The sequence below is a fragment of the Mesoplodon mirus genome, assembly GCF_964341445.2.
Source record: "Mesoplodon mirus genome assembly, chromosome: 20".
Classification (NCBI taxonomy): Eukaryota; Metazoa; Chordata; class Mammalia; order Artiodactyla; family Ziphiidae; genus Mesoplodon; species Mesoplodon mirus.
This window is the reverse complement of record NC_138996.1, coordinates 41,061,774-41,075,579: the sequence shown is the minus strand read 5'-3', so window position 1 is coordinate 41,075,579 and position 13,806 is coordinate 41,061,774. Positions and strand designations below refer to the sequence as shown.

Sequence of the window (13,806 nt, the reverse complement as noted above, 5' to 3'; positions counted from 1 at the left end):
TTGGGGGAGGTATAAATTATTTATTTATTTATTTATTTTTAGCATCTTTATTGGACTATAATTGCTTTACAATGGTGTGTTAGTTTCTGCTGTCTAACAAAGTGAATCAGCTATACATATAAATATATCCCGATTTCTCCTCCCTCTTTCATCTCCCTCCCACCCTCCGTTTCCCACCCCTCTAAGTGGTCACAAAGCACTGAGCTGATCTCCCCATGCTATGCAGCTGTTTCCTACTAGCTATCTATTTTACATTTGGTAGTATATATAAGTTAATGCCACTCTCTTACTTCGTCCCGGCTTACCCTTCCCCCTCCCCATGTCCTCAAGTCCATTCTCTACGTCTGTGTCTGTATTCCTGTCCTGCCCATAGTTTCTTCCCAACCATTTTTTTTCTTTTTTTAGATTCCATATATATGTGTTAGCATACAGTATTTGTTTTTGTCTTTCTGACTTTCTTCACTCTGTATGACAGACTCTAGGTCCATCCGCCTCACTATAAATAACTCAATTTCATTTATTTTTATGGCTGATAATATTCCATTTTATATTGAAGATGTGCAAAATCTTTTTTATCCATTCATCAGTTGATGGACACTTAGGTTGCTTCCATGTCCTGACTATTGCAAATAGAGTTGCAGTGAACATTGTGGAACATGATTCTTTTTGAATTATGGTTTTCTCCAGGTATATGCCCAGTAGTGGGATTGCTGTGTCATATGGTAGCTCTATTTTTAGTTTTTTAAGGAACCTCCATACTGTTCTCCATAGTGTCTGTGTATCAATTTACATTCCCACCAACGGTGCAAGAGGGTTCCCTTTTCTCCACACCTCTGCAGCATTTATTGTTTGTAGATTTTTTGAATGATGGCCCTTCTTACCTGTGTGGGATGATACCTCATTGTAATTTTGATTTGCACTTCTCTAATGATCAGTGATGTTGAGCATTCTTTCATGTGTTTCCTGGCAATCTGTATATCTTCTTTGGAGAAATGCCTAATAGGTCTTCTGCCCATTTTGGATTGGCTTGTTTGTTTCTTTGATATTGAGCTGCAGGGGGTGCTTGTAAAGTTTGGAGATTAATCCTTTGTCAGTTGCTTCATTGGCAAATATTTTCTCCCATTCTGGGGGTTGTCTTTTCATCTTGTTTACGTTTTCCTTTGCTGTGCAAAAGCTTTTAAGTCTCATTAGGTCCCATGTTTTTATTTTTATTTTTATTTCCATTTCTCTAGGAGGTGGGTCAAAAAGGATCTTGCTGTGATTGATGTCATAGAGTGTTCTGCCTATGTTTTCCTCTAAGAATTTTATAGTGTCTGGCTTTACATTAAGTCTTTTATCCATTTTGAGTTTATTTTTGTGTATGGTGTTAGGGAGTCTTTTAATTTAATTCTTTTACCTGTAGCTGTCCAGTTTTCCCAGCACCACTTATTGAAGAGGCCGTGATTTCTCCATTCTATATTCTTGCCTCCTTTATCAAAAATAAGGTGAGCATATGTGTCTGGGTTTATCTCTGGGCTTTCTCTCCTGTTCCATTGATATATATTTCTGTTTTTGTGCCAGTACCATATTGTGTTGATTACTGTAGCTTTGTAGTATAGTCTGAAGTCAGGGATTCTGATTACTCCAGCTCTGTTTTTCTTCTCAAGATTGCTTTGGCTGTTCGGGGTCTTTTGTGTTTCCATACAAATTGGGAAATATTTTGTGGTAGTTTTCTGAAAAATGCCATTGGTATTTTGATAGGGATTGCATTGAATCTGTAGATTGCTTTGTGTAGTATAGTCATTTCACAGTGTTGATTCTTCCAATCCAAGAATATGGTATATCTCTCCACCTGTTTGTGTCATCTTTGATTTATTTCATCAGTGTCTTATAGTTTTCTGAGTAAAAGTCTTTTGTCTCCTTAGGTAGGTTTATTCCTAGGTATTTTATTCCTTTTGTTGCATGGGTAAATGGGAGTGTTTCCTTAATTTCTCTTTCAGACTTTTCATCTTTAGTGTATGGGAATGAAAGGGATATCTGTACATTAATTTTGTATCCTGCAGCCTTACAAACTTCATTGATTAACTCTAGTAGGTTTCTGGTAGCACCTTTAGGATTCTCTATATATAGTATCATGTCATCTAGTGGCAAACAGTGACAGCTTAACTTCTTTTCCGAGTTGGATTCCTTTTATTTCTTTTTCTTATCTGATTGTTGTAGGTAAAAATTCCAAAAGTGTGTTGAATAATAGTGGTGAGAGTGGGCAACATTGTCTTGTTCCTGATCTTAGTGGAAATGGTTTCACTTTTTCACCATTGAGAACAATGATGACTGTGGGTTTGTCATATATGGCCTTTACTATGTTGAGGAAAGTTCCTTCTATGCCTACTTTCTAGAGGTTTATCATAAATGGCTGTTTAATATTGTCGAAAGCATTTTCTGCATGTATTGAGATGATCATATGGTTTTTATCCTTCAGGTTTTTTAATATGGTGTATCACATTGATTTGCATGTATTGAAGAATCCTTGCATCACTGGGATAAACCCAGCTTGATTATGGTGTATGATCCTTTTAATGTGCTGTTGGATTCTTTTTGCTAGTATTTTGCTGAGAATTTTTGCATGTATGTTCATCAGTAATATTGGCCTGTAGTTTCATTATTTGTGACATCTTTGTCTGGTTTTGGTATCAGGGAGATGGTGGTCTCATAGAATAAGTTTGGGAGTGTTCCTCCCTCTGCTATATTTTGGAAGAGTTTGAGAAGGTTAAGTGTTAACTCTTCTCTAAATATTTGATAGAATTTGCCTTTGAAGCCATCTGGTCCTGGGCTTTTGTTTGTTGGAAGATTTTAATGACAGTCTCAATTTCAGTGCTTCGGATTGGTTTGTTTATAGTTTCTATTTCTTCCTGGTTCAGTCTTGGAAGTTTGTGCTTTTCTAAGAATTTGTCCATTTCTTCCAGGTTGTCCATTTTACTGGCATATAGTTGCTTGCAGTAACCTCTCATAATCCTTTGTATTTCTGCAGTGTCAGTTGTTACTTCTCCTTTTTCATTTGTAATTTTATTGATTTGAGTCTTCTCCCTTTTTTTCTTGATGACTCTGGCTAATGGTTTTATCACTTTTGTTGATCTTCTCAAAGAATCAGCTTTTAGTTTTTTTGATCTTTGCTGTTTCCTTCATTTCTTTTTCATTTATTTCTGATCTGACCGTTATGATTTCTTTCCTCTGCTGACTTTGGGTTTTTTCTTTCTTTCTTTCTCTAATTGCTTTAGGTGTAAGTTTAGCTTGTTTATTTGAGATGTTTCTTGTTTCGTGAGGCAGGATTGTATTGCTATAAACTTCCCTCTTAGAACTGCTTTTGCTGCATCCCATAGGTTTAGGGTCGTCATGTTTTCATTGCCATTTGTTTCTAGGTATTTTTTAATTTCCTCTTTGATTTCTTCAGTGATCTCTTGGTAATAAAGTAGTGTATTGTTTAGCGTCCATGTGGTTGTATTCTTTTACAGATTTTTTTCCTGTAATTGATATCTATTCTGATAGCGTTGTCGGAAAAGATACATGATACAATTTCAATTTTCTTAAATTTACCAATGCTTGATTTGTGACCCAAGATATGATCTATCCTGAAGAATGTTCCTCAAACACTTGAGAAAGAGTGTATTCTGTTGTTTTTGGATGGAATGTCCTATAAATATCAATTAAGTCCATCTTGTTTAATGTATCATTTAAAGCTTGTGTTTCCTTATTTATTTTCATTTTGGATGATCTGTTTATTGGCGAAAGAGGGGTGTTAAAGTCCCCTACTACGATTGTGTTACCTTCGATTTCCCCTTTTATGGCTGTTAGCCTTTTCCTTATGTATGGAGGTGCTCCTATATTGGGTGCATAAATATGTACAATTGTTATGTCTTCTTCTTAGGTTGATCCCTTGATGATTATGTAGTGTCTTTCTTTGTCTCCTGTAATAGTCTTTATTTTAAAGTCTCTTTTTTCTGATATGAAAATTGCTACTCTAGCTTTCTTCTGATTTCCATTTGCATGGAATATTTTATTCCATCCCCTCACTTTCAGTCTGTATGTGTCCCTAGGTCTGAAGTGGGTCTCTTGTAGACCGCATATATACCGGTCGTGTTTTCAGATCCATTCAGCCAGTCTATGTCTTTTGGTTGGAGCATTTAATCCATTTACATTTAAGGTAATTATTGATATGTATGTTCTTATTACCATTTTCTTAATTGTTTTGGGTTTGTTATTGTATGTCTTTTCCTTCTCTTGTGTTTCCTGCCTAGAGAAGTTCCTTTAGCATTTGTTGTAAAGCTGGTTTGGTGGTGCTGCATTCTCTTAGGTTTTGCTTGTCTGTAAAGGTTTTAATTTCTCTGTCGAATCTGAATGAGATCCTTGCTGGGTAGAGTAATCTTGGTTGTAGCTTTTCCCCTTTCTTCACTTTAAATATGTCCTGCCTGTCCCTTCTGGCTTGCAGAGTTTCTGCTGAAAGATCAGCTGTTAACCTTATGGGGATTGCGGGAGTCCTGTCCTCGTCCGCCCAGGTGGGCAACGTGGTTTTTCAGGCAGGACCTGGCGTGGAAATGGGTCGGCTCAGGAGACGGGAGCACGTGCCCGTGGGAGGCTGGCACAGAGCCCTGGGTGGGGAGTGGGCATCTAGACAGGAAGAACAGGCTCGCTCGGGACCTCCCCGCCACGTGGGCCTTCACGGGCGGGGACGCAGGGTCCCTTGCTGGGTGGCGCTCCTTGTGGGCCGTGTGCCCTGGTAGGTGTCCTGCTTGGCCACGTCCCCACTGGCCACATCCCACCCTCACCACCCTGGCAACAGTCCAGGTGGGGAAAGCAAGAAGGGGTCCAAGGAGGGCTCCGTCTGCCCCGAGCCCAGGCTCTGCAGGTACCTGAGCAGGGGGAGCTCGGCCAGTGCCACCTGCAGCCGGGCCTCCTCGGTGCGGGCGTTGCAGCGGAAAATATGAAGAACCACCGTGAATCGGTCGAACACCCGCACACCCCAGGCGGCTTCCAGTTCTTTCTAGAAGATGGAGTGCGAGGGAGGGGACCTGTGGTGACCCCAGGCCCGTGGAGACCTGTGTCCTCACGGGGACACTGACCCACTCCCTCAGCCGCCATGGGCGGGAAACAGCGAGCTTCTGAGGTACCTTGGTGGGTGCAGCCATCCTCTCCACATTCAGGAAGACGGCGGTGATTTCCGGGGACCCTCTGATTTTCTCTAGGAAACGAGGTTGGCCTCTCAGAGGCCTGCATGCCCATGATGTCTGTCTGGGGACCCTGCACTTTGGCCGTGTTCGCCGGGCACCCCGAGTCTCTGAGCACAGTATTAGTCAAGTGTGGGTCGGGGAGGACCGGACCGGGTCCCTCTTCAGGGGAGTAGATCTCACATACATGGGGGTCCCGTGACCCCACGGGGACTGAGTGCCCGTTAGACAACAGATGGGCGGTGAGCGCCCCCCTTGGCATGTCTCCTGCTCTGAGCTGTGAGCTAGACATGGGTTTGGGGCGGGGACGTCGGGGTCCATGCAAGGCAGGGGTCACACGCAAGACCCCCTCCTCCGGGCACTGGGGGGGGCGTGGGCTGGGCTGGGGCGCGGGGCTGGCGTGCGCCCGACTCTCACAGGTCCCGCCTGTGTCCTGGGGCCTCGTTTGAATTCTGACGCAGGCGTGGTGGCTTTTGCCGTCTCATCCAAGTTCCTGTGAGGCCCAGAGGGACGGCCATGCTTGCTCTGTTTCTGGGAGGGTGATGGGGACACGTGTGCTGGACTCACCTATCAGGCGCTCCAAGGTCCCTCTGCCGAAGACGAGCTTCCTGTCTGGCGTTTTGGTGGGCACCACCATCGTGTCCACCACCGACCAGCCATCCAGTGTGTGCCCCAAGCCCCACGGGAGGCCGGCCCCCCATCCCGTCCCCACGCCCCCGCCCCCTGGGAGGCCACCCTCGCACAGAGTCTCAGAGCCGCGGCCCCTCTGTGGCGCCCCTGCTTCACTGTCTGTCCCCACTCCCCGGACACCTGGGTGCTGCCGTCTCTGGGGTCACCTGACCCTCCTCAGGGCACAGCCAGGACACAGGCCAGAGGCTCGGGAGTAGGGGCCGGGCAGGGTCTGAGGCCACAGAGCAGGGTCCCCCCATTCTCTGGGCTGTGCGGGGGTCCCCACCTTCTGGGACATGTGGGGTGGGGTCTCCCCATCCTCTGGGACATAGGGGGCGGGGTCCCCCATTCTCTAGGCCAAGGGGAGGCGGAGTCTTCTTGGGTGTGACTCCCCATAGGCCCGCCAGCTCGTCCCACCTTCTCCAGCTGCTGGTGGCACAGTTCAGCAGGTGCTTGGTCACGCCTGACCTCCGTCCTTCAGCTGCAGGTCTGACCCAGCAGTAATCCCTGCAGGTGCTGTCTCTCCCGATCCCAGGTGCCGCGGCCCCAGCTCCGTGGTGAGAGCCTGCGCGGGGGCCAGCGGCCTCCCTCCTGCTGCGCTGCACAGCTGCCCGCTTGGGGGTCTGGCACCCCGCAACCCCACCCCGAAGGCCAGGGTTAGGATTCGGTGGGGATGGAAACGGAGAAGCACTTGTGCAGGTGACAGCCCAGGGGCACAGGCACCATAAGGCACTGAACCCTGATCCCAGGACCACAGCAGGCTTCCTCTGTTGATGGACATTTTCGTTGCTTCTAGGTGTTGGCTATGGTAAATATTGCCGGAGTGCAGGATTGCCAGCCTGTGTGTTTTGATTCTCATCCTCTCAGGCGATAGGCCCGGCAGTGGGTATGCCTGATTGAATGGTAGCTCAATATTTACCTTTTCAAGGAATATCGTTTGCGTTTTCATTACTGGCTCCTACCATGTCCCACTTTGAACCGAGGGTATGCATTTCTCTACAACCCCTTCAGAATTTATTGTTTGCAGAATTTTTCTGACGGCCATTGTGACTGGTGTGAGCTGATAGGTTTTTGTAATTCGGGTTTGCATGTCTTTAATAATTCCTAATGTTCAGCATTTTGCCACACCTTTTTTTATTTCTCTTAAACAGAAAACAGAAAAAAAACAGTGAGTACAATAAATCTCTTGAAATTACCTTCTTGGAAGGTTGCACTCTTTTGAAGTTTTTGGTCAGTTTCCGAACCAGGATGTTTTTCGAGTGCAGGTATCATTTACAGGCCTTCAATGAGTGTGAATATTTAGTGATCAGTAGCACTGGGTTTAAAGCTGCTGTTGGGGGAAACGGCCACAAGGCGGCAGCATTTCTCCATTCCCAAATCTGGTTACTAAGGCAGCAGAGCCTTTTTAGAAGTCCTGTTCGCAGGTTGTAATTTAGAATGGAATGTGCCAGGAAAAAATCAACGTAAGTATATGTCACAGTATTTTTTGTTCATTGTTTTAAATTTTTTAATAGGGGTAACGTTTAGAGTATTGATTCTCCAAGGTATACACAATCTGAGAAATGTGTACTAGTATATATATGTGTGTGTGTGTGTGTATATATATATATATATATATATATTAATGTACAGATCCTCTTCACATGTCAATTACTGTAGAGTGTTCCATAGACCTCCCTTGCTATATGGTCTGTCTTTTGGATATATGTATTTAATAGGTATTTGTACACGAATGGCAACGCTAACCTTAATTTATCCATTCCCCCCCACCTTTCCTTTTAGATAAGCATAGTATGTTGTCTAAGTCCGTGAGTGTCTTTCTCTGTGGAAGTATGTTCATTTGAGTCCGTTGTTAGATAACGCCTATAAGTGATATCATAGTATGTGTGTTTTGCTTTCCGACTTACCTCATGTTCTGTGATTATCTCTAGGCTCATCTATGATGCCTCAAAGAGCAGTGTTTCATTGTTTTCCATGGCTAATGTTCCATTGTGTACATGGACCACTTCTTCTTTATCCATTCATCTGTTGATGGACATTTTGCTTGCTTCTGTGTCTTGGCTATTGGGAAAATTCCTGCGGTGCAGATGTTGCAGCCTGTGCCTTCTCGACTCTGGTCTTCTGAGGTGAGAGGCTCAGCGGTGGGCCTGCTGGATGGAATGTTGGCTCAATTTTTACTTTTCAACGCAGCTCCATTCTGTTCTCATTATTGGCTGTTAACCACGTTACATCTCACCAGCAGCTAGAGGGTACACAGTTCTCTAAAACCCCTTCAGCATTTATTGTTTGTAGACCTTTTGCTGATGTTAGTTGACTAGCGTGAGTTGAAACCTTTTTGTAGGTTCGATTTGCATTAGTGTCATAATTCCTGATGTTGAGCTTTTATCCATTTTCCTTTTTTTTGCAAAAGAGTGAGTAAAACTTACCTCTTCATACTATCTCCTTGGAAATTTTGGCAGGTTTGAATTATTTTGTGCATTCCCTACCTCATCACAATTTTTGAGGGCAGGTGTCCTTTACAGCCCTGTGTCCTTGTGAATATTAAGTGACCGTTAGCTGTGGCTTTAAGGCCGCTCTTGCGGAAAACAGCCACAAGGCGGCAGCACTTCTACATTTCCAACTCGAGGTTTTTGGGCAACAGAGCTTTCCTGGAAATCCTCTTAGTAGGCTGCAAGTTAGAGTGGAATGTACCAGGGCAAAGCCCCAAGAGCTTATATCTCCTTCTTGTTTGTTATTTAAATTTAATTTTTATCAATTATCAGAGCAAATTTGATAAAAATGTTTGTAATAGGTGTATAAAATCTGATTCATTATATCTATGTATCTAACTATTGATCTTTGGATCCTTTCCCGTGTAGATTAGAGAGTGTTGAGTACATCTCTCTTGGTTTCCATAGTTATTTTGTGACATATATTTCATATGTGTTAGTACATGTCTGTTAACCCCCATATCCTAATTCATCCATTCCGTCCACTTTTCCATTTGGTTAAACATAATTTTGTTTTCTTAATCCATGTGTGTCTTCCTCTTGGAAATAATTACATGGGTATCAATTTCTACGTAACACCTATAATTGATAGCATAGATTATCTGTTTTTCTGTTTCTTCCTTACTTCAAGTTGGGTGATTTATCTATAGGTCTTTATATGGTGGTGCAACCGGCACTGTTTTATTGTTTTACATGCCTAATATTGCATTGTGCACATGGACACTTCTTTTTTGTGCATTTTTCTGTTGCTGGACATTTTGGTTGCTTCCACGTCTTGGCTATGTTAAATGATGCTGCAGTGCAGGATTGCCAGCCTCTGTCTTTTTTATTCTGGTCTACTCAGGTGCTATTTGTATGAAAGGGCCTTCCAGATAACATGGTAGCTCAGATTTTACCTTTAAACGCACCTCCAGTCTGTCTCACTACTGGCTGTTACCAGGTTACATCCCACCAGAAGCTAGCGGCTACGCAGTTCTCTAAACCCCTTCAGCATTTATTCTTTGTACCGGTTTTCGGTGATGATCATGCTGACGGGTGTGAGGTGAACCTTTTTGTAGACTGGATTTTCATGGTTTATTAATTCCTGAAGTTGAGCCTTTTTCCGTGCCCTTTTTTTAAACAAAAAAGAAACACAGAAAAAGAAAGCAAAGCCAAAATGTGCATAAAATATACCTCTTGAAATTGTCATTTTGAAATATGTACGTCTTTTGAGGTTTTTGTTCGCTTTACGACCGAAGGATATGTTTTGAGGGAACGTGTCATTTACAGGCCTGGAAGTACTGTTCCCAGGTTGTAATTTAGAATGGAAAGTGCCAGGTAATAAACCCCATAATTTTATGTCACATTATTTCTTGTTCTTTTCATTTCTTTAATCTGGGTAATGATTAGCATATTGGTTGTCCGAGGTAACACAATTTGAGTAATTTTTACATATATATATATATATATATATATATTAATGTACAGATCCTCTTTCCATGTAAATTAATGCAGAGTGTTCCATAGACTTCCTTTGCTATATGGTCAGTCTTTTTAATATATGTATTTAATAGTTATTTGGACACGAATGTCAACCCAAATCTTAATTTATCCATTCCACCCACCTTTCCTTTTTGATAAGCATAGTGTGTTTTCTCAGTCTGTGAGTGTCTTTCTCTGTGGAAATATGTTCATTTGTGCCAGCTGTTAGATAACCGCTGTAAGTGATATCATAGAATGTGTCTTTTGGTTTCCGAGTTACCTCATGTTCTGTGATTATCTGTAGGCTCGTCTATGGTGCCTGAAAGAGCAGTGTTTCACTGTTTTCCGTGGCTAATGTTCCATTATGTACATGGACCACTTCTTCTTTATCCATTCATCTCTTGATGGACACTTTGCTTACTTACGTGTCTTGGCTATTGGGAAACTACCTGCAGTTCAGCTATTGCAGCCTGTCCATCCTTGACCCTGGTCTTCTGAGGTGAGAGGCTCAGCGGTGGGCCTGCTGGATGGTATGGTGGCTCAAATTTTATTTTTAAACGCAGCTCCTTTCTGTTCTCATTATTGGCTGTTACCACTTTACATCTCACCAGCAGCTAGAGGGTACACAGTTCTCTAAAACCCCTTTTGAGGTTTTTGCTCGATTGACGACCCAAGGATTTGTTTAGAAGGCACGTGTCATTTACAGGCCTGCAATTATTTAGAGTAACAAGGAACCATTAGCCCTGGGTTTAGAGCTGCTGTTGTGTGAAATGGCCACAAGGCGGCAGCCGTTCTCCTTAAACAAATCTGTTTATTAGGTTAACAGTGTATCAATGGAAGTCGTGTTCTAGGTTGTAAATTAGAATGGAATGTGCCAGGAAAGAGCCCCTTAAGTTTATGTCTCACTGCTTCTTATTCGTTTTTTTAATTTAAAGTTTATTTTTTATCAAAGCAAGTTTGATTACAATGTTTTGCTTGTTGTAGGTGTGCAAGATGTCGTTCTTTTACACGTATACATATATGTATTCCTCTTCGGATCCTTTTCCAATGTAGATTATGACAGAATGTTGAGTAGTCTTCTCTTAATATTCTGTACGTCTTTGGTGATTATATACTTCACCTGTGTTTGTATATCTCTGTTAACCCCAGTAACCTAATGAATCCAATCCTCACCCCTTTGCATTGGTGAAACATAAGTTTGTATAATGAATCTGTGATTGCCTTTCTCTGTGGAAATATCTTCACTGGTATCAATTTTTAGGTAAAACCTATAAGTGATATCATAGGATATGTGTCTTTCACTTTCTGACTTACTACAAGTTGCGTAATCAACTCTAGACTCATCTATGGTGCTCCATATGGCATTGTGTCATTTTTTTCCATGGCTAATATTCCATCTGTACATGTACCAGTTCTTCTTTGTCCACTCGTCTGTTGTTGGACTTTTTGGTTGCTTCCATGTCTTGGCTATTGTAATATGGCTGCAATGCAGATTTGCCTGCCTGTGTCTTTCCAATTCTGTCTTCTTAGTTTATAGGCCCAGGAGTGGGCCTGCTGGATCATATGGTAGCAAAATGTTTACCATGTAAAGGCACCTCCATTCTGCTCTCATTAGTGGCTCTTACCAGGTCACGTCCCACTTAAAGTTGATGGTATGCACTTCTCCACAAACCCTTCAGCATTTATTGCTTGTAGCTTTTTGCTGAAGTTTATTCTGACTGGTGTGAGCTGGTACCTGTTTGTGGTTGGATTTACATGCGTCTCATACTCCCTTAAAATTGAGCTTTCAGGCGTGTATATATGTATATGTGTAAAAGAATGACATCTTGCACACCTAAAACAAGCAAAATATTGTAATCAAACTTGCTGTGATAAAAAATAAAAATTAAATTTAAAAAAACGAACAAGAAGTAGTGAGACATAAACTTAAGGGGCTCTTTCCTGGCTCATTCCATTCTAATTTACAACCTAGAACACGACTCCCATTGAGACTCTATTACCCTAGTAACCTGATTCTCTAAAGGAGAACTGCTGCCGCCTTGTGGCCGTTTCACACAACAGCAGCTCTAAACACAGGGCTAATGGTTACTTGATATTCAAAATAATTGCAGGCCTGTAAATGACACGTGCCCTCAAAACAAATCCTTGGGTCGTAAATAAAGCAGAAACCTCGAAAAACATGCATATTTCAAAACGACAATTCCAAGAGGCATATTTTATGCACATTTTGGCTTCGCTTTCTTTTTGTTTCTTTTTTGTTTAAAAAAAGGGCATGGAAAAAGGCTCAACATCAGGAATTAATAAACCATGAAAACCCAGTCTACAAAAAGGTTCACCTCACAGCCGTCAGAATGATCATCACCAAAAAACTGTACAAAGAATAAATGCTGAAGGAATTTTAGAGAACTGCGTAGCTGCTAGCTTCTGGTGGGATGTAACCTGGTAACAGCGAGTAGTGAGAACAGAATGGAGGTGCGGTTAAGGTAAAAACAGAACTACCATGTTACCTGGTAGGCCCTTTCATACACCTATCACCTGAGTAGACCAGAATTCAAAAAACACAGGCTGGCAATCCTGCACTGCAGCATCATTTAACATAGCAAAGACATGGAAGAAAACAAAATGCCCAGCAACAGAAAAATGCACAAAGAAGAAGTGTCCATGTACACAATGCAATAGTAGGCATGGAAAACAATGAAACAGTGCCAGTTGCACCACTATATAGGGACCTACAGAGAAATCACCCAACTTGAAGTAAGGAAGAAACAGAAAAACAGATAATCTATGGTAGCAATTATAGGTGTTACCTAAAAATTGATACCCATGAAATTATTTCCAAGAGGAGGACGCACATGGATTCAGAAAACAAAATTATGCTTAACCAAATGGAAAAGTGTAAGGAATGGATGAATTAGGATATGGGGGTTAACAGACATGTACTAACACATATGAAATATATGTCACGAAATAACTATTGAATACCAAGAGAGGTGTACTCAACACTCTCTATTCCACATGGGAAAGGATCCAAAGATCAATAGTTAGATACATAGATATAATGAATCAGGTTTTATACACCTACTACAAACAACATTTTTATCAAATTTGCTCTGATAATTGATAAAAATTAAATTTAAATAACAAACAAGAAGGAGATATAAGCTCTTGGGGGTTTGCCCTGGCACATTCCACTCTAACTTGCAGCCTACTAACAGGATTTCCAGGAAGGCTCTGTTGCCCAAAAACCTCGAGTTGGAAATGTAGAAGTGCTGCCGCCTTGTGGACGTTTTCCGCAGGAGCAGCCTTAAACACACAGCTAACGGTCACTTAACATTCACAAGGACACAGGGCTGTAAAGGACATCTGCCCTCAAAAATTGTGCTGAGGTAGGGAATGGACAAAAAATTCAAACCTGCCAAAATTTCCAAGGAGATAGTATGAAGAGGTAAGTTTTACTCACTCTTTTGCAAAAAAAGGAAAATGGATAAAAGCTCAACATCAGCAATTATGAGACTCATGCAAATCGAACCTACAAAAAGGTTTCAACTCACGCTAGTCAACTACCATCAGCAAAAGGTCTACAAACAATAAATGCTGAAGGGGTTTCAGAGAACTGTGTACCCTCTAGCTGCTGGTGAGATGTAAAGTGGTAACAGCCAATAATGAGAACAGAAAGGAGCTGCGTTTAAAAGTAAAAATTGAGCCACCATTCCATCCAGCAGGCCCACCGCTGAGCCTCTCACCTCAGAAGGCCAGAGTCAAGGAGGCACAGGCTGCAACAGCTGAACTGCAGGAATTTTCCCAATAGCCAAGACACGGAAGCAAGCAAAATGTCCATCAACAGACGAGTGGACAAAGAAGAACTGGTACAGGTACAGATGGAATATTAGCCAAGGAAAAAATTACACAATGCCATTTGGAGCACCATACATGAGTCTAGAGGTGATCACGCAACTTGTAGTAAGTCAGAAAGCGAAAGACACATATCC

At 42.2% G+C, this 13,806-nt stretch overlaps 1 protein-coding gene across 1 annotated transcript; it reads right to left on the bottom strand.

The window, feature by feature from the left end:
* Positions 1–4,478: 4,478 nt before the first annotated feature.
* On the bottom strand, positions 4,479–5,874 carry LOC309795977 (putative GTP-binding protein 6; the record flags this gene model as incomplete). Its single annotated transcript, XM_082608802.1, has 4 exons — positions 5,766–5,874; positions 5,142–5,212; positions 4,884–5,014; positions 4,479–4,557 (listed from the first exon to the last, which is right to left on the bottom strand). The coding sequence occupies exons 1-4, from the start codon at positions 5,833–5,835 to the stop codon at positions 4,479–4,481; spliced, it is 351 nt and encodes a 116-aa protein (XP_082464928.1). The 5' UTR covers positions 5,836–5,874.
* Positions 5,875–13,806: the final 7,932 nt, after the last annotated feature.